The sequence below is a fragment of the Sceloporus occidentalis genome, unplaced genomic scaffold, assembly GCF_023333645.1.
Source record: "Sceloporus occidentalis isolate IW3139 unplaced genomic scaffold, rSceOcc1.0.p SCAF_464, whole genome shotgun sequence".
Classification (NCBI taxonomy): Eukaryota; Metazoa; Chordata; class Lepidosauria; order Squamata; family Phrynosomatidae; genus Sceloporus; species Sceloporus occidentalis.
This window is the reverse complement of record NW_028317444.1, coordinates 33,762-55,292: the sequence shown is the minus strand read 5'-3', so window position 1 is coordinate 55,292 and position 21,531 is coordinate 33,762. Positions and strand designations below refer to the sequence as shown.

The following is a 21,531-nucleotide window of genomic DNA, read 5'->3' as shown; positions in this document are numbered from 1 at the left end:
ATCCGGATCTTACAGTGATCCGGATCACTGTAAGATTCGGATCCCTGTAAGATCCGAATCTTTGAACGACTCTCTGCCTTCATTGACATCACTGGAGGCAGGGGGGAGGATTTATAATGAAAGGGGCGTGGCCAATCGTTAGTGTGCCTGCACGGAGTTACTGGAAAACAGTAACTCCGTGCAGACACACTGAGTGATCCGAAGATCCGGATCATGAATCGGATCATTTCAGTGAACGAATCGAAATGATCCGATTCGCTTTAATGATCCGAACTTCCCATCACTAATTTGATGCCATGCAACTGAATATGACCCCTGTCCACTTTAGAACTGTGTGGTAAACACCCTACCCAATAATCTTGCGAGATTACCGAAAACTACGTTAACGTCAGGGACGTTACTACACGCTTTAAAGGTTTAACTTCCAACGAAAGACAGCGGCGTGGGCTACAGCCGGGCGGAGCCTACAGGGTGACTATAATTGTTTTGGCGCGAAAGTAGAAGGGCAGTTTCGCGCGCTTTATCGTTTCTGTCGTAAGCCGTTTTTTCACTTTCTTGTTTGATTAGAGCAATGTCTGGGTTTGACGATCCTGGGGTGTATTATAGTGATAGTTTTGGTGGTGAGCAGGTTGGTGATGATGGCCAAGCAAAGAAGTCCCAACTTAAGAAGCGATTTCGAGAATTCCTTCGACAGTATCGTGTGGGCACCGATCGTACTGGATTCACTTTTAAGTACAGGTCTGTATGGTATTAAGTAAACTCGCGCTTGTTCTGATAGTATTGCACGCTTATGTACTGTTGCATAAGTAGTCGTTTAAAAGTAATTTGTCAGCGATCACCGAGCCTGTTGAGTAGCACCAATAGTCTACGCTTTACGTTATACAGTGGCGTGGAACTAAATACGTATATGGACTAGTTCGTACGCCTGTTAGTAAGCAACACATTTTGTAGCTGTTAAATCTAGCGTCTTGAGTTTTCATGTCTAAGAAATATTGTGCTCTTCGATGGGTAGCCACGAGGTGCTTTTATTGCAGTATCGCTTTAACAATTCCATCTCAGTAGTCCTGTAAACTCGGCAGTTTTGTAAGCCTTTCGCCCTGTAATACGACTTGCGAATAGTTCTTGGTGGGGCTTGACAAGTTGTGCGTTTAACCTATGGACCAACATGCTGCATAAAACATGCTACATTCCCATTCCTCGCATCAGGGATTTTACATATGCTATGCATTTGGTCAATCTGTGCCTATGCCCTATCTTTGAGCCCTACTTATCGTAACATTGAACCCCGGGGCTCCCGGTGTGAAAACTGCCCCATGGCCCCCTAACTTCACCAAGCAACATGCCTCCAGTGTCACCCTTGCCCCCCAACTTGTGGTATGCCACACATGTAAACACACATTTATGCAGGTGGGCTCTGGCCCCTGTCTATGGGCAGGTGGGCCCAGGGTATTCCAAATGCTAGTATTTTAACTCTTTCCATGTTCTTATTCTACCACCAGCCTTTGTCAAAGTAGTACTGTATTTGCTCGATTATAAGTCGACCCTGATTATAAGACGACCCCCCAAAATCTGAATATAAACTTAGGAAAAAAAGAGCCTGAATATAAGATGACCCTAAAGGAAAAAAGTTTTACCAGTAAATGTTAATTCATGTAAACTATTTTTTTTAAATAAAAGCTATGATTGAGAAAAATATTTTTTGTTTTTATTTCCTTGTATTTTCCAACCCGTCCCCCAGTTACGCACATCTGCCCCCAGGCTTGCCACACCAATATGGCACTGTGGCCCATGATATGCCTTTTAACCCTCTATATGCCACTGTGCCCCATGGTATGCCTTTTGACCCCCTATGTGCCACTCTGCCTCCAGAAATGCCTTATACCCCTATATCCCATTCTGGCATTTAGGGGGTTAAAATGCATATTATGGGGCAGAGTGGCATATAGGGAGGTATAGGGCATTCCAGGAGGCAGAGTGGCATTAAGGGAGTTAAAAGGCATTGTATAGAGCACTCTGCCTCCAGAAATGCCTTATACCCCTATATGCCACTCTGGCATTTAGGGGGTTAAAAGGCATATTATGGGGCAGAGTGGCATATAGGGAGGTATAAGGCATTTCAGGAGGCAGAGTGCTCTATTAAATGCCCCCTTAACGCCACTCTGCCTCCTGAAATGCCTTATACCTCCCTATATGCCACTCTGCCCCATAATATGCCTTTTAACCCCCTAAGTGCCAGAGTGGCATATAGGGGTATAAGGCATTCCAGAAATGCCCTATGCCCCCATTTAACACACACTCTTACCGGTGCTTCCAATTTCCTGCTGTATTGCCGGGGCAGCGGGTTTACGTCTCCTTCCACTGCAGCCGGAAGGAGGTGGAGGTGGCAGCGGGGGTTTGTCTGCGTCCGTCGCGGATACCTTCCCCGGCTGTCAGAGATCAGAGTTCCCCGCACCGGTGCGGGGAACTCTGATCTCTGACAGTCGGGGAAGGTATCTGCGACGGACGCAGACAACCCCCGCTGCTAGCCACACCTCCTTCCGGCTGCAGCGGACGTTGTCTACGCGCATCGCGTAGACGTCAACCCGCTGCCCCGGCAATACAGCAGGAAGCACTGGTGTGTGTGTGTGTGTGGGGGGGAGACAGGAGGATCCAGGTCCCCTGCAGCGGTGCGGGGGATCTGGATCTTAGTCTCATAATCAGACCTCTATTTGAGGTCTGATTAGAAGACGACCCCGATTAGAAGACGGGTATTTTTCAGAGCATTTGCTCTGGAAAAAAACCTCGTCTTATAATCGAGCAAATACGGTATTTTTTGTGTGTATTTTTTCCACACACGTACTTAAGGTATGATTTTACAGGTCCTGGTATATGTCACGGTCACACAACACCCCAATATGTGTTCAGCAACATTTTGTGAGTGCAGAGATAGCCCACATGCATGGGTTTGTCGGGTTAAAAACGCCACATGTGCATTTTTCTAATTGGAAATTAGACATGGTCATCCTTCCCGTGTGTTAATTGGGACACTGTTGAACCTGGCCAATTCTATGTACCCCAGCAAATCATTCATTTGTTTAAAAGTAGACACCCTATGGGAATTTAAGATGCCAGTATTTTAACTCTTTCCATGTGAGAAAATAAACCGCTAACTTTAGGACTTGCTCATAACATTTTTTATATCTATAAATATTTTGGCTTTTATTTTTACGTTTTGGGACTGGAAGGTTCCCCTGATGGTGACATCATTGGGGAATTATTTTTACGTTACCATTTAAAAAAAAAAATGTTTTTTTTTGTTTGTTTTACATGTATTTTACTAATTAGTGTGATTAGATGGCTAGGCTCCATTGACTTACATGGTTGGATGCAGTACCTGTATTCAACCAGCAAGTGGAGCCAGACCCTCGTGAGAACTCTTCAACTCTATTTCTTGAAACGAGTGGCAAAATCTCGCTGTGGCGCGTCCTGGGGTAGGTTTTTGGTGTCGCTGAATGCCTCGCTGTCGAGGCATTTCAGCGACACCGTTGAAGTTTAGGAGGTGATCGCCTCCTAAACTCTTTTAAAACGGACGTCCGCCCCCATACAGTGTATGGCGCATGTTGACACCTCGGGGAGGGGCTAGCCATGGCCCCGATGCCGATCTCGGTGTTGCTGAATGCCTCAACATCGAGGCCTTACAGCAACACTGTGTGCAGAAAGCGAACGTAGATCGCTCTCTGCACTCGGAAGTCATGGTGGTCAATTGTCGTTAACAGTTTGTTTTCATGTGACGTGCCCGGACCGTCAATTGTCATCAAGGGGTTAAGGACCCCACACTGTAGTACAGTAGATACATGTGATAACTGGTAATTGGTTTGTAAAAAGCCTTTTTCACAACTGTACTTGGCCTCCATTAGGCAAAGGTTATTTCAATGTTAGAATCGCATGGCTGGATTATGAATCTAGGAAAACCAACTCACTAGTAGGCTTCGATTTTGTTGATGGGCTCCAAGCTATTTTTTTTATTTCTTCCCGGGACAGGAAAAAACACTGTCATACTTTCAGTAAAAGGCTTCGTTTTTATCTTACATCAGAAGAGCCATGAGGGTTCTAGGTCTTTTGGCTGCATCTATTCGCGCAGTTCCATTATCCTGAGGTCTTGAAACAGGAATCAGGCCTTCCCTGAAACCTTATACATGTTTTCAGGGTCCTAAAAGTACATCTCACCTGGTGGCTGGTGCAAGATCTTTTGGAAGGGTATGTTGATTTATGTTGCCTCATCGGTACAGATGGATCAGGAAAGAGTTGGGAGAGTTGTATGTAAGGTCATGTGACAAAAGGAAAAAGATGATTAAGGACAATCAAAACCCCTACAATTTCCTAAAACTAAATGCATGTTGGTTGGTTCTTACTTTAAAGTCTTTCATCAAAGGTCTTCAGTTCAAGTTCATTCATAGTCTACTTTAAGCAGGGAGGTACCTGATCCTTCTCCTCTGGTGGCATATACAAGGATCATGATTTGGATGGAAAATCAGGTGGCTATTTCACGTCTTTGGAACTCAGAATATGTTAGCAGACAAGTTGAGCAAAGATTCTCATTCTGAGACAGTTTGGAAACTCTGCAACAAGACCTTTTCAGAGATTGTTCATGGCAACAAAACAGAATTTGAAACTTCTGAACTTCACTTTCCTAAGGACAAGGGATACTGCATGAAATTGGTCCCATTGGGGTTATAGTATAGTCATGTCTTCCTTCACATACCACTGATTCCCAGTGTTATAAAGAAGATACTGGAAGAAGTAAATGGCATTGTGATTGCTTATTGGCCCAGGAGAGCCTAGTTCACTAACCACCTATCTCAAGGGAATTTCTAGATTATTCCTCAGTCTGTGGGCATTTAAGAGCATGCAGAAGCCTCACTGATCTGGAATCTGGTGTTTGAAAATGTATGCTTTTGAACCTCTCAAAGATTGCCATCTAGCACCTCAGCTAAAAGCTGGAGAACTTCAGGATTTGTCTTGCAGAGCCACATATGTAATTTTTCATCAAGATATAGTTATGACAATATTGCCAGAATTTATACCCAAGGTTCCTTCTGTTAGGAGATTGGCCTTCCCACCATCTCTCCAAATCCTCATTCACAGCTTGGTCTAAAGAATGACAATTTACTTCGAGATATTTAGGCTACCTCTTGAACTGTATAGCTTCATCAGATCTGCAAAGCTGCTACCTGGTCATCTCTGTAACGCTATTACAGACCTAACATCTTGACCTGAGAAAACTGCATTCGGGTGCAAGGTTTAGGAGGCAGTGGTTTAGCATCCAGCCCACATTAGCTCTCTGGCTCGCTACATGCTAGTTTATGCTGCCACTTGGAAGATGGGGGAGAAATATTAGCTTAATTTTAATTTCCCCAGATGGCAGTAAAAAAACCCAGTGTATGCTGCTGCTTGGAGTCTAGGAAACTATTGGGCTTTATCCTGATACCTTTGGACAGGACAATCTAAAATACTGGCCACAACCTTACTGGCTATAATGCACCCCCCCAAACTGATCACCAGAAAGTAACAAACCAAAACAATTTCACTGAAAGAAAGAGAAAAAACAAAAAAAGCTTTAATTAAGGCAGGGGAGTACTGCCACTTGGCACCAGGGGAAATTAATATTAAGCTAATATTTCTCCCCCATTGCAGTAACACTTTTTATAATTTTAATATATAAAGGTTTTGTACCATGTTAGCTGTTAAAATTATCCTGTTCTCAACTATACTTTTCTCCTATATTATATATTGAGTCTTAGGATATTTTCCATGAAACCTACTTAAACTTCTTTATCCATTCTTGATAGTTGTGTTTAACCCCTTGATGACAACGTCCGGGCACGTCACGGAAATTCAAGTCGATAACGACAAATGACGTGCCAGGACCGGCACGTCATTAAACGGGTGCAGAAAGCGATCTATTTTCGCTTTCTGCACCGAAACGGCGTTGCTGTAATGCCTCGACCTCGAGGCATTCAGCAACGCCATTATCGGCACAAAGGGGCCATCTCTGGCCCCTCCCCGGGGCGTCAACATCCGCCATACTTTGTATGGTGGCGGACGCCCGTTTTAAAAGCGTTTAGGAGGCGATCAACTATCGCCTCCTAAACTTAAATGGTGTCGCTGGAATGCCTCGATCAGGAGGCATCCAGCGACACCAAACACTTACCTGGGGATGGACTGTCACCGCTCCGGAGAGCGGTCACAGCCGCAGCTGCCGGTGATCTTCGCCATCAGCAAGATGGCGGCGGTCCGGGAAAATTAAATAAAGAAAAACAATAAGTCTAAAAAGTTCGCTAGACGGTCTCCAGACCCTCTAGAGAACTCTGGCTCCACTTGCAGGTTGAATATAGGTACTGCATTCAACCATGCAAGTCAATGGAGCTCAGCTTTCTAATCAGTGTGATTAGAAAAAATAAATTAAAAATAAAATAAAATTAATAATAGAAAAAAAATAGTAAAAAACCAGTAAAATGTAAAAATAATTTCCCACTGATGTCACTATCAGGGGAACCTTCAAGTTGAAAAAAATTTTAAAAATTAAAAAAAAGCAAAAAAATAGATTTTTATATATATATATATATATATATATATATATATATATATATATATATATATATATATATATATATATAAAAAATATTTTTGTGAGCAAGTCCTAAAATTAGCATATTAGCTTAAAACAATTCTCGCATGGAAAGAGTTAAAATACTGGCATATTAAATGCCCATGGGGTGTCTATTTTAAAAAATGTATGATTTGATTGGGTAAATTGAATTGGCCGGGCTCAACAATGTCCCAATTAACACGGGGGGAAGGATGGCCACACATCTAATTTCCAATTAGAAAAATGCACACGTACCAAATGTGGCCTTTTAGTTCCCCCCAAAGTTGACAAACCCATGCATGTGGGGTATCACTGTACTTGGGAGATGTTGCTGAACACATATTGGGGTGTCGTGTGACAGCGGCATATACCAGGAGCTGTAAATTCATACATAAAGTAGGTGTGTGTGGGAAAAATACACACACAAAAATACTACTGCAAACTTTGAAAAAATTCTGGTGGTAAAATGCGTGCATGCAAAGAGTTAAAATACCAGCATTTAAAATACCCTGGGGCATCTAGTTTTCAAAAATATATGGTTTTGTTGGGCACACTGAAAAGGCCCGGCTCAAAGATGTACCAAATAGGGCATGGGCAGTGGATCCCCAAATGCCAAAATTCAACATTGAAAAATGTGCATGCCCCAAATGTGGCCCTTTTGCCCCCAAACAGCCAGGCAAAATCATTCATGTGAGGTATTGCTGTACTCAGGAGATGTTGCTAAACACATATTGGGGTGTTTTTTGATAGTGACATATACCAGAACCTGTTTATTCATACCTGAAGTAAAATGTGTGTGAAAAAACAAATGCAAAAAAATTACTACCATAAAGTTTGACAAAGGCTGATTGGTAGAGTAAGTGCTTGGAAAGGGTTAAAATACCAGCATTTGGAATACCCTGGGCTGTCTAGTTTTCAAAAATATATGATTTGATGGGGTAAATTGCATTGGCCGGCTTCAAAGATACCCGAAATGGCACATGGGGGAAGAATTACCAGATTTGGAAAAAATGGCTTTGAAAACGCTACCTGTACTTATTGCTCCATAACGTGCAGAAAAAAGCAAAAAAACATAAAACCATTGGGTATTTCTAAACTCAGGACAAATAGTAGAATCTATTTAGCAGGTTTTTTTATTACCTTTTTATAGATGAGTAAAAGATTTTTCAACTAAAAGTTAGAAACAGTCATTTTTTTCCTGGCATACAGTGGCAGTACGAGTGGGTAATGTCCTTTCCTTAGGGACAAGCTGAATCTAAAGAAATAAAAACAATGAAATGCCCCGGAGCCCCTCCTCCTTACCCATAAAGCCGGGGCCGACCGGAGGAAGCCAGTTCTTTTCTTGTCAGTACAGTGCAGCCGTGTCACCAGCCCCCCCACACGGTTCAGAGGTGGTTAGGGTAAGATATTTCTTTATCTTGGCTCTTTCCTATCCTCTTCCCTCCTTAAAAAAAAAAAAGTTTTTTTTCTTTTAATACGGTTTTTTCTTTTTATCAGATGTCTAGTCCGGTCCCATCAGAGAATCCGGATAAGGCAAAAAAAACCTGCTTCCACTCCCAAAAAAGCCACTTCCAAAGCTAAACATTTAACATGTTCTGAGTGTTCTACTCCACTGCCTGATGCCTGCAGAAAAAAAATTGTGCAACGCCTGCTCTGCTGAACAGCTTGCTTCTGAGAAGCGTAAAGACCTACAATCTTTCCTTGGGTGGTTTCAGGAAAATTTGGCTCAGACATTTGAGGCATTTCAATTCTCGGCAGCTCAAACTCAGGAGAAAGTCAAGATTGGTTCTACACACAAGTGCAAAAGATCGAGATCTTTCTCTCAATCAGACCTTTCCTCGGGTGAGATTTCCAGGTCCTCTAATTCATCATCAAGTGATAGTTCGGAGGATGAAATGGTTTTTCCCTCCCATGACCTCCGCAAGTTGACCAAATAGGTGACTCGTATGCTCCTAGAAGATGATGTAGGAAGTTAGAGGTTTTCCTGTACTTCGCCCCAAAGTGGACGTACAAGTGGCACAGCTCTCCAAAAAGACTACTCTCCCTATTGGTGAGGTGTCTGGGCTCAAAGACCCTATGGACAGGAGGGCAGAGACTTCATGCAGGCGTATTTTCCAGGCGGCAGGAGCCTAATGTAAGGTGGCGGTGTCCGGTGCAGCAGTGGCTAGGGCCCAGCTCATTTGGCTTCAAGTGTTGCAAGATCGTGTTACGGATGATTCTGAGATTAATAGGCTGTTTAAGAACTTAAAGCTTTCTAACAGTTTTTTTGTGGATTCGGCTCAGGAATCCCTTAAGCTATCAGCCAAGAACATGGCTTTGTCTTCGGTATCTCGCAGAGCCCTGTGGTTACGGTCCTGGACGGCTGATTCCGCTTCTAAATCTGCGCTCTGTGACTTACCTTTAGAGAGTAAGAAGTTGTTTGGTGCTCCTTTGGAAGATCTTATTAAGCAGATTTCGGATACGAAAAGAGCCTTACCTCAGGATAGAAGACCAAGGTGGAACCGCAGATATCCATATAGGAACCCGAGGCCCTTTTTCCAATCCACTAGATCTCCCTTTGGAGATAAGAAATTCCAAGACCGGCCGAAAAGGCAGGACAAAAGAAAATTCTGACAAAGTAGGGGGTCGCCTTCGGCACTTCAGACTCTCCTGGGAACAGACCACCCAAAATCCGTGGATTCGTCGGATTGTTTCGGAGGGTTACAGGATAGTTTTTTCATCCCCCGGTCCACCAGTTCCTGATTTCGTCTTACCCCTTGGTAAAAAAGAATTTGACGCTTTTTTCAGAAAGCATGAAGCTTTTGGGAAAGGGAGTTATAGAAAAGGTTCCTGTTCACCAAAAATTCCAAGGAGTCTATTCCCGGTTGTTTCTGGTGCCGAAGCCGGATGGCTCCCTGCGTCCGGTTCTGGACCTAAAGTCTGTAAACCGCTGTATCCCCTACCAGCATTTTCGGATGGAGAGTATCACCTCAGTCACACAGGTGCTAAAGGAGGGAGATTTTATGGTCACCTTAGACCTGAAAGACGCATATCTTCATGTCCCGATAGCCGAGGCGTCCAGGAAGTTTCTGAGGTTTGCCTTGCAGGTCAATCAGAGGGTGCATCATTTTCAATTCAAAGCCCTTCCATTCGGTCTGGCATCAGCCCCAAGGGTTTTCACAAAGATCCTTTGTCCTTTGACAGCTCACCTCAGAGAACAGAATATTTCGATCATTCCTTACCTGGACGATTGGCTGATCATGGCGTCCTCCCTGGAGAAGCTTTTATTAGACCTTTCCATCCACAACTATGAAGTTCCTGGAACAACACGGCTGGTTAATAAACAAGCAGAAATCTTGCCTCATTCCTGCTTCCAGGACTCTTTTCTTAGGGTTTTTGGTGGACTCAATGTCCCTTTGCGTTTATCTCCCGTGTTCCAAGCGGCTCAAGATAAAACAAGAGATCTCAACACTGCAAAGAGGTCCAACTTGCTCTGTCAGGAAGGCTATGAGCGTCCTGGGTCTGCTAACCGCTGCCATCCCGGCGGTACCTTGGGCAAGGTGTCAGCTTTGTCCCTTGCAGTGGCAGATTCTCTCAAACTGGTCCAAGCAAGAAGAAGATCTAGACACTTCCTTTGCAATAAGTGCCCAGGTCCTCTCCCAATTGAATTGGTGGAAACAGTCGTCCCATCTCGCCAGAGGGCTTTCTTTCTGACCCAGAAATTGGATAATTATCACCACAGATGCCTCCGGCCGAGGATGGGGAGCCCATTTGGGTTCCCTTTTTCGAAGGGGAGATTGGGCTCCAGTAGATGCTGTCCGCTCGTCAAATTTTCAAGCGCTAAAGGCAGTTCTTCAGGCTCTCCTGGCCTTCAGGCCCTTCATAGAGGGTCAGGCGGTAAAAATCCAATCAGACAACGCAGCGGCCGTCGCATATCTCAACAAACCAGGTGGAATGCGGACACGGAGTCTTCAGATCATGTGTGCAGTAATTATGGAGTGGTCCCAACTTCATTTGACGGATATTTCAGCAACCCATATCAGAGGCCGCTACAATTTAATCGCGGACGATTTAAGCAGGGCAAGATGGTCACGGACAGAATGGTCCTTGACCCCACAAACCTTCTCCATTTTGGTGGCACGCTTCGGTCTCCCGGATGTGGATTTGATGGCGACTCGAAAAAAAACGCAAGGTCCCGGTGTTCGCGTCCCTCAACAGATGGGATTTGCCTCATTTTCTGGATGGTCTTTCCATGGTTTGGAATTTCCGGTTGGCCTACATCTTCCCGCCAGTGGCTTTGATTCCTCGCGTCCTGCTAAAAATTCGCTACGACAAGGCCAGGGTCTTGGCCTTCCTTCCGTACTGGCCCAACAGGAGTTGGTTTGTCCTCCTCAAGCAGTTGACCATCACCTATTGGGAGCTGCCAATTTCACCACAGCTACTGGAGAACGTCAACCTTCGCCCGGAACTTCTTCGGGTGTTCCGTCTGACAGCCTGGCTGTTGCAAGGCTGATATTGAGTAATCAAGGTTTGGACGACGACATCTCAGACTTTGTTGACATCGGTCAGAAGTTCAACGTCCAGGATTTATTTCCGCGTGTGGACCAAGTTCCTCCTGTGGTGCTCCACCAGGCACCTTACGATTTTTCCTCCATCCATCAACTCCGTCATTCGTTTTTTACAGGAGGGTCTGTCTTTGGGCCTTAGTGTCTCGACCCTTAAAGGGCAAATCTCGGCCCTTAGTCTTTTTTTTTTTTCTGATCTGGCCTCTCACATTCTTATTAGGCGCTTCTTTAAGGCCGCCACTATTCGACGTCCTCCTAGGAGGTCTTTGTTTCCATCATGGGATCTTTCCGTTGTGCTTCGGGCTTTGTTCAGCGCCCTTCGAACCTCTGGATGAAGTATCCATGAAGCTTCTCTCGCTGAAAACGGTTTTTCTCGTGGCTATTACCTCGGCTAGGAGAGTTGGGGAAATCCAGGCTCTGTCTTCCTCTCCGGAGTTCAGTTTTTCATGATGATAAAGTTGTTCTACATGTTAAACCTTCGTTTCTCCCTAAAGTCATTTCCAGGACCAGTATTAGTCAGCCCTTGGTTCTTCCTACTTTTTTTCCGTGTCCTTCCTCTCCTGAGGAATTGATTTGACACACGTTAGACGTCAAAAGGGCTTTGGAGATTTATATTGCTCGGACCTCCTCCATCCGTTCCTCAGACCATCTTTTTTGTCAATTTTTTTTGGGGCGGTCTGCCGGTAGAGCGGCTTCCAAATCTTCTATTTCCAGATGGCTGGTGGACGCCATCCGTATGGCCTACCACTCCTCTGGTCTCACTCTACAATGGCCCATTAGGGCCCATCCACAAGGGCCATGGCGGCCTCCTGGGCAGAAAAGGCTGCAGCTTCGCCTGAGGACATTTGTAAGGCTGCTACCTGGTCCTCATTCTCCACCTTCATTCACCATTATCGGCTAGACATCTTCTCCTCCTCTGCGGCGGATTTTGGGCGTAAGGTGCTCCAGGCGGTGGTCTCCTGATATGTGCCCCCCCAGTTCTGGGATCTTGCTACATCCCACTCGTACTGCCACTGTATGCCAGGAAAAATGGAAATTTTTTACTCACCGTAAATTCCTTTTTCCTTAATACAGTGGCAGTACTGGTTTCCCTCCCTTATGATAGAATAAATTATTTTTTGGCAAGCAATTTTGTCTGTCTTGTTACTTACTGGATTCCTCCGGTCGGCCCCGGCTTTATGGGTAAGGAGGAGGGGCTCCGGGGCATTTCATTGTTTTTATTTCTTTAGATTCAGCTTGTCCCTAAGGAAAGGACATTACCCACTCGTACTGCCACTGTATTAAGGAAAAGAATTTACGGTGAGTAAAAAATTTCCGTTTTTCTAAATTTTTCACCATATTTTATACTTTTTTTTAATAGTAAATAATATGATACAATCAAAACAATGTCATCTAAAGAAAGCCCTTCTTGTCCTGAAAAAAATATCTAACTTGTGTGGGTTCAGTAAACGGGAAAGAAGAAAATTACAGCTAAACACGAGCAGCGCAGAAATGTTAAAACGGCCATTGTCACGAAGGGTACAAAAAGTAAAATCAGCCTTTGTCACGGAGGGGTTAAACCATTGAGTAATTACAAAATCTGTCCTGCAGGGATGAACTCAAACGCCACTACAATCTGGGGCAGTACTGGATTGAGGTTGAAATGGAGGATCTGGCCAGTTTTGATGAGGACCTTGCAGACTATCTTTTCAAGCAGCCCACTGAACACCTGCAGTTGGTAAGGGTTTTTAGGCTTGTTTTGGCAATTCCAAATACTGTAGTTTGAAGGTACACTTAAAAGCTCCCGTCTGCTTTTTGTTATGCATGGTAGGATGAAATGCAGTCTGCCAACGTTTAGTGATGAAGCTGATTCATTTGCAAGGGGATCATAACACAGATTTAAAGTGACCTCCAAGGGTGTTAAAAAGCAAATGACTTAGATATTCTGAGAGATTGTAACACATTTTGTCTATTTTAATAAGCAGTTTTCTCCATGATATTTCAGCTGGAAGATGCTGCTCAGGAGGTAGCAGATGAGGTCACACGTCCTCGACCCCTAGGTGAAGAAACAATCCAGGAAATCCAGGTCATGCTGCGATCTGATGCTAACCCTGCCAGCATTCGCAGTCTGAAGGTGAGAAGCAAGTAAAATAAGTAATGCTATTGACAGGTTAACGTCAAGTGAATGCAAATGAGTGTTTCAATTTACAAACGGATTGATCAATTAGCTGAAAAATACAGCTAAATCTACTTCACTAAGGATTGGTGTGATTTATCCTGTCAGCATGTTAATTGTGCATTGGTTCCCATTTTCTGTTTTTTAAAATGTTAGTTTTCAAACAGTAGCATCCGAAATATTAGTGTTAATGGCTAAAGAACCATGCTGCTTTTTGTGCCCTTTGTGACCAAGGCTGTTAACATTTCTGCCGTGCTTGTGTTTAGTTTGAATGTTTAGTGTACCTACACGATATCTATATTTTGAAAAATCTTTTTACGCCTCTAACAAGCTAATAAGAAAACTGCAAAAAAGTAGATTCTACGGTTTGTCCTGAGCTTAGAAATACCCAATGTTTTTTTTTGTTTTATTATTGGGCAATAAGTACAAGTAGCGTTCTGCTATTTCACAACCATTATTTCCAAATCTAGTACTTCTGCCTTTGTCTTCTAATTCATGTATCTTTGAAGCCAATCAATGCAGTTTACCCCCATCAAACCATATATTTTTGAAGACTAGACACCTGGTGTATTTCAAATGGCAATACTTTAGCCCTTTCCACACACTCTGTTCCGGTATGAATTTACCACTCATGGTATATCATTGTCACACAACACCCCAGTATGTGTTCAGCAACATCTCCTACGTACAGTGATACCACCCATGCACGGTTTGGTCAGTCTCTGCCTATGAACTCTTTGGACCCGGCCAGTCCAATTTACCTTATAAAGCTCCCCCCCCCCCCCCCATTGCTTTTATACTTCACATTAAGGCCTTAACTAATACTATAGCTGTCCTAATTGTGCAGTTTGTTTTTTTTGTTTGCATCTTACAGTCGGAGCAAATGTCTCACCTTGTAAAGATCCCTGGCATTATTATTGCTGCCACTGCTGTGCGAGCAAAAGCCACAAAAATCTCCATCCAATGTCGCAGCTGTCGAAATACAATTGGCAACATCTCTGTACGGCCTGGTTTAGAAGGTTATGCTTTGCCACGGAAGTGTAACACGTAAGTTTTTCATTTGTTGTACGGTGTGAATTTGCTTTTGAATACAGGTAACATTTTAAATATCCTGATGTTTAAATTGTGGACATTTTCTAGAAATTCCTATAATTTTTTTCCCCCCTCAGTGAGCAGGCTGGACGTCCAAAATGTCCACTGGATCCTTATTACATCATTCCAGACAAGTGCAAGTGTGTGGACTTTCAGACATTAAAGTTGCAGGAATCCCCAGATGCTGTGCCCCATGGCGAGCTGCCACGACACATGCAGCTATACTGTGACAGGTATTCCCTTTTTAACATTCTTGATTAGTTTGTGAAACAGGTTTGTGAGGATTTTATGCTCCTAGTGAACTACTCTTGACTGTGTTCTCTCCAAAAATATATACCCTTTTGTAGGTGTATTTTGAGCTGGTGGGCTGCTAAATGATCACAAGGCATAGGCAGCACAATTAAAATTTTGAACTTGCAAATACTTAGTGTGATCTAAACTTAAATTGCACGATATGTCACACATTTGTAGATTTAAGAATGAATGAATTACAAATTGCAGGCAATGTAAACAATGACAAGTAATTCTATATTTCTCTAAAGGTACCTTTGTGACAAGGTTGTTCCGGGGAACAGAGTCACCGTCATGGGTATTTACTCTATTCGAAAGACTGGCAAGATGTCCTCCAAGGGAAGAGACAGAGTAGGAGTAGGTATTCGCAGTTCCTACATACGTGTGGTTGGTATCCAGGTGGAAACAGAAGGCACAGGTGAGATGTATGATCATCCAAAGTACTTATTCACACCTAGGTTTTTGAACAGTTTGAAGAGACACGCCAATAACCGTATGCACTTTAATGCATAGGATACCTTAGCAATTTCATTACATTTTCGGTGACCCCCTTCCAAATCCCCTGTTCAGTTGTGAAACCCTTAAGTAGTAGTCCCAAATGCACCTCCACCACCTGTATTCGGTAAAATGCAATAATCGCAAAAAACACCACTCACGTTTTTAGGTCACTCTGCAAGCCAATTAGTAACATTGTATTGAAAGAGGTAAAAAAATTGGTACTTAGCTGCATCAGAATTTCAAAGTCCTCGTGCTGTAGTAATTAATGCAAATTATGTTCAAGTGGTCTCGTCAAGCTCGCTCCATACTCTCCTGCACTCTCAAAAAATAATATAAAAATGCTCCGGATTCACAAAAATGAAAATAGTTTTCTCATGTTAAAAATAGCCAACATATTAAAGTGATAGAGACCCAAACTTTACAGAACAAAACTGACCGGTTCGACGCAGACAGTGTCTTTTATTTTCTCTGAAGGCCTCAAAAGTAAGTTTTTTTTGTTTTTGTTTTTTTTTTGGTTTTTTTTTTGTTTGTGGCAGCTACTTAAATCTCTGCTTTTGCCATTTAACAGGAATAATCTGGGTCCCAAAAAATTACGTAACTCCTACTAGTAAAGAATAGTTACGCAGACTGCGTTTTGCATGACTATGGGATAGTTCTGCTTTAACTGATAGTTCAGTTATGTCAGGGAAGGTTTTGAATGTTTAACAATACTGCGAATGGTGTCTGCCGAATTTGGTTGCAAAAGTGTTAAATTCAGCAGACTAGGTGGAACACCTTTTAAGACTGTATTGACTAACAAAGATTGCAGGTGAGTCTGAACTCAAGCTTTCTGACATCCCTATTTCTAATAAAGAGCCAACAACATTCAGCTTTTTCAAAGACTATGACCTGTTGAGCTGTCAATTACCAACTGTAAGCCTAGATTGACACCACGTTGCAGCATTTCCCCTTAGGCAAGTTTTAAGCAGACTGAGTGTCACTAATTTAGTGTGCCGAATGTCATATTAAACATGTATTTTTCATGAGCTTTAACAAGTCTATCATTGTAAATAATATGGCTGTCGTCTACCCTTTTATAGGGAGAAGTGCAGCTAGTATTGTAACCCCTCAGGAGGAAGAAGCGTTCAGACAGTTGGCTTCAAAGCCTGACATCTATGAGACGATTGCTAAGAGCATTGCTCCTTCCATTTATGGGAGCAGCGACATCAAAAAAGCCATCGCGTGTCTGTTGTTTGGAGGGTCCCGCAAGAGGTAGACAACTTTTCTTAAAATTCAACTTAATGTAACATTTGAAATCTTTGTTTTTTGTTTTTGTTTTTTTTTGTTACACGTTACCTTGATTTTTGAAGACATTTATTCCTGCCGCTACTGCTCCCATAAGCAAAGATCACAAAGCGGCAACACCGCTTTCTTAGTTACCATTATCATACGAACCTATGTTTCCTTCACAACAACTGACTTCTCAGGCACGTTTCGGGGAAAACATCCTGTTGACAAAACTGCTTTCTTCTTGTAATGCCTCCATGTGGAGGCTTTCAACAGCAGAAAACTTCAGCAGGGGCCTTGTCTGATCGCTCCCCAGAGCCTTATTAAAAGGGCTATATGTCTTCCATGTGGCGGCGCACAGAGATGGCTCTGTTTATCAGGTAGGGCAGAAACAAAGTTAACCTCCTCAGTGTTTCTGCCTTACTCAGACCATCCCTTCCCATCTGTTTATTTTTTTAGGACTCTTGTCCTTTTCTCATACTCACTCATCCAATGTCCTCAGTGAGCCATGGGTATTTGGGCCTTTGGGGCAATGTTCTACTGACCTCTTGAGGACCACATGTACCTTTTTGACACTTGCTTCTGATGCCAGGATTGTTGGTGACCTTCTAGCACTGATGAGCAGGGTCACTTTTTATTTTCTGCTGTGGTTACTAGGGCCGGTGCAATACAGCAGTATGGAGCCCCCCCCCCCCAATCAAACATCAAAAGAACTGGTTGGTATCCTAGTTTCACTTTTGTGGCAAGCCCTGTTTAACCACCTCTCTGCTCATCTGTATGAGGAAGTGCAGTTTTCCTGCCTCCGGCCATATTTCGACCGCATTCAGTTCCACTTTGGACCTGTGGGCATTGCATGCTGGTAAGACTTACTTTATCTTTAGACAACACTGTTCCTGAGCTTTTCTGCTGCTTATTACTACTTGTGCCTGAATCTGATTGTGTGTTGCACCCAAGTAAATGCTGTCTACTGGGAATCCCCTTTCCTCTGTGTTCTAGCTGTGTTTTGTTCCTCATTTTTTGGCTGTTTGTATTTTCATGATCATGATACAGACCATCCTATCCAAGAGGATTTACTGGGTGGGGGGAGCTACTTCTAAAACCAAGCATCTTGTATGCTCCTTGTGTGACCTCCTGGCTTAAGGAAGCACTACAGTTAATTATTTGCCCACTTCAGCTCCTCTTTTTTCCATCCTGAAGAGGCTGGCAATAGTCTGAAGCCGAATTTATCCCTTATTATGCTCCCTCTTTGGAGGAAGGAGGAATTACAGAAGGTGCCCCCCCCCCCCATTAAAATAAAAAGCCATAACCTACTTATAGCTATCAGTGTTTAGGTGTAGAAGTTGCACAGATCACTGGGGAGACCTCACTTGGAGTATTGGAGACCGTATCTCCAGAAGGATATAGATATGTTAGAGAAAGTTCAGAGAAGGGCTACTATAATGGTTCATGGATTACAGGATAAAACTTACCAGGAAAGGTTAAAGGATCTTAACGTGTATATATAGTCTGGAAGAAAGACGTGACACGTGACAGGAATCAACAAGATAAAGGAAGAGTTTAGTTAAAGGGAGATATACTACCAGAACAAGAGTGCTCAAGCAATGAAATACCATTAAGGTAGACAAGGCCCCTGGATGGTATACACCCAAGGGTACTTAAGGAGCTAAGCCTAATTCTGGCCCAACCATTATTACTGATCTTTAGGGATTCTTTCGGTTCTCAACCGGGCAATTAATGGCCAGTTAGCTTAACATTGGTAGTGGGGAAGTTATTTGAAGGGTTGCTAAAGGTATACATTCAAGAACATATCTTGATCCAGAATCCAATTGGTAGAAGTCAACATGGATTTGGGAAAGACGGGTCTAACAGGTCAAACCAACCTTTTAGCATTCTATGAAGTTGGTAAAAATATAGATCTGGGTGTGGCTGTCAATGTGATTTTATATGGACTTTGCTAAGGCATTTGATACGGTCCCACATAAAGGTTACTCTACAAATTAACAGAAATAGGCTTAGGGGCAAATGCCTGTACTTGGATCGGAAGTTGGCTAAAAGAATGCAGCAGAGAGTTATGAATGGATGTTTCTGGACTTTATGCAGGTATTAAGTGGAGTGTATTAGGGGTCTGTCCTGGGTCCTCTTTATTTTATAAATGATTTCCTAGGCTGCATTGAGAGCCATGTCCGTTTTTGCTGATGAAACATCCAGATTAGTCTGAATTACCCTGCCTAGTTTTGTGTCTTCTTTGCAGGAGGATTTAGACAGTTTGGGACTGGGCGTACAAGTGGCAGATGTGGTTCAACATAGATAAATGCACAGTTATGCATGATGGTAAAAATAATACAAATGCAAACTATACTATAAATGGAATATCCTTGAGGAAAACTACCAATGAGAAGGATTTAGGAATAATAGTAGACAATAGACTTAACAGTGCGCAATGCCAGCAAGCAGCTGCAAGGGCCAATAAGGTTTTGACATGTATAAAAAGGTATTGATTCACGGCAGGACCGCCTTGAGTATGCGGTACAATTCTGGACACCAGTCCTTAAAAAGGACATTATGCTACTGGAAAAACTGCAAAGGAGGGCTACAAAATGAATAAGGGGATTGGAAGATACTAGTTACGAAGAGAGACTGAAAAAGTTAAAATTATATCCACTGGAAAAACGCCATCTTAGAGGGGATATAACACATAAATGTATGCATAGCCAATATAAAGAGCTCTTCAGTGACCTGTTCATTAACAGAAAAGTACAAAGAACAAGAGGTCACCCTCTGAGACTGGAAGAGCGCAGATTTCATGGATGACAAAGGAAGGGATTCTTTACAGTAAGGACAATAAAGGTATCCCTTACAAAAAAATACTGCAGTTTTTCTGAAGTAATACTGCAGTTTTTTGGACATGAGAACTGCACATTTACTGCATTTGTACTTCACTGTACTGCAGTTATTTTTGTACGGAAGTACAAATGCAATAAAGCTACAGTACTTTGAAGTACAACTGTAGGTTTGCAATATATAAAAAAAGTGCAGTATTGCAGTTTTTTAATGTCCAAAAAATCATGAGGTGGTGCTATCAAATACATTAGATGCCTTCAAAAGGGGTCTGGATATATTCTTAGAAAGGCATGACATACAGGGCTCTAAATAGAATATTTTAGAGCTTCTTGATCCAAGGAGAAATCCTTGAAAAGAAGGAATGTTTTCCCCCGATGACAGAATTTTTTTTATTTTTTTTTGCCTCCTTTTGGATCAAGAGTAGGAAGGTTAGGTAGAAGGTTGGACTTAGGTTTTTTTTTTCTTTCAACCTTATGTACTATAACTATGCAATATGACATAGTCATAAGCTAGTGGGGCAAACAGTAACATCAGGAAATATTACTTTACGGAATGGGTAGTGGATGCATGTAATAGCCTTCCAGCAGAAGTGGTAGATGTTAATACAGTGAAGACACTTAAGCAAGCATGGGATAGGCATAAGACCAAGCTAGATATAGGGTAAGACCAGGTACTAAGGAGAGTATTCAGAGGTTGGGCAAACTGGATGGGCCTAATGATTCTTATCTGCTGTCACTTTCTATGTTTCTAATTCTCAAATCTGATCCCTTGGCTACACAAAAATACAAGAGACTCTAATCTGATGGCAGTGTAAACACTAGAGAAGCCATGAGGAAGACCCCCCTACCCATTGAAGGTATCCCAAGAAAACCATGTTGCCCTTGGAAGATGGGTCTCTTTTCAGATCACATGGACAAAAAAAGCAGCAGCGGCGCTGGGAAAAAAATCATTTGAAGACTCGACATCCTCCTTCAAACTGGGTATTGCCTCGGTTGCTAGGGCCCTTAAAGCTCGGATCTCTCAAATTGAAGCCACCATTTTCTAGCAATGACATCCTAAAAAACATTGCTGCTGTGAAGTTGGCTGTAGACTGACTCCTCTTCTTGTGCCTCAGCCCTTTCTATCACAACTAGGAAAGTCCTCTGGCTTAAGACTTGGTCAGCAGATAATGCTTCCAAGAACATACTGCTGAATATCCTCTTTAAATGTTCCTTGTTGGAGAGAACTTGAAGCCTTGTTAGAAAAGACCACTGGGAACATACAATGGATGCCACACATGAAAACACTGGCTAAAAGATTTCATCCCTTTTGGCCATTTTCCACTGACCAGTCCAGGGTTATAATCAGGCATTCTAGATCAAGAGGCTTGCATTTTAGAGGAAGACCTACCAGTGGGGGATCAGAGCAATTCACTCCAGGACCCCAAGAAATCTTTGATTCTTCCAATGTTCCAGTGGGCAGATATTTTTCTGCGACATCGGCTTCTGGATTACTTTGGATCCCTGGGTAAGAAACATAATTTCAGAGGGTTACCGCCTTCAATTTTGAGTAAGCGTGATTGAGGGAATCAATGAGTATCTGTGACGATAGCATAGATGTGTAAGTGTGTGGGAAAGCATGGCAATACACAAAGGGGGCAGCTAGCCAGGTTTCAGCATGTATTAGCTGTGTGTGTGTGTGTGTGTGTGTGTGTATGTATGTGTGTGTATGTATATATATATATATAATGTGTGTGTGTGTGTGTGTTTCAGTTTGGTACATCTTTCATTTGGGTACCTTCACGTACCCATTCGCCCATCTCACTAGAGATACCTGTGTATAGCGGCTCCATTTCCCTCAGGAGTGATCCACCTTCAGTATCAGGCCCCCCCCCCCTTTGGAACTTGGCCCCCATGTCTTTACAAAACTTTTAGCAGTTGTGGCAGCACACCTCAGACTCGAGTGTATCAGTCATCCCGTACTTGGATGACTGGCTTGTCCAGGCTCATTTGGCATCCTCCCTGCACTCTTGCTTATCAAAGGTGATAATAGGCGCATCAGTGAGCTACAGGCATGGTCTACCACAGAGGCTCTTTTTCGGATCTTCCCAAATAAAGTGGTCCTTTCATTGCCCTTGGAATTCACACACAGTCTGCTCTTCATTCTGTAGAGTTAGGGCAGGGGTGTCCAACATGCGGGTCAAATGCGGCCTGCAGGACCTTGAGGTGCAGCCCACG

At 43.0% G+C, this 21,531-nt stretch overlaps 1 protein-coding gene across 1 annotated transcript in view; it reads left to right on the top strand.

Annotated features, from left to right (window-relative positions):
* Window positions 1-571: 571 nt before the first annotated feature.
* Window positions 572-21,531, top strand: part of LOC149271749 (DNA replication licensing factor mcm5) — a 38,995-nt gene continuing 18,035 nt past the window's right edge. The window contains exons 1-7 of the mRNA XM_089507148.1: window positions 572-738; window positions 12,763-12,889; window positions 13,157-13,285; window positions 14,202-14,374; window positions 14,497-14,652; window positions 14,962-15,128; window positions 16,288-16,459. Coding sequence (XP_089363274.1) covers window positions 572-738; window positions 12,763-12,889; window positions 13,157-13,285; window positions 14,202-14,374; window positions 14,497-14,652; window positions 14,962-15,128; window positions 16,288-16,459 — 1,091 coding nt within the window. The remainder of the gene's footprint in view (window positions 739-12,762; window positions 12,890-13,156; window positions 13,286-14,201; window positions 14,375-14,496; window positions 14,653-14,961; window positions 15,129-16,287; window positions 16,460-21,531) is intronic.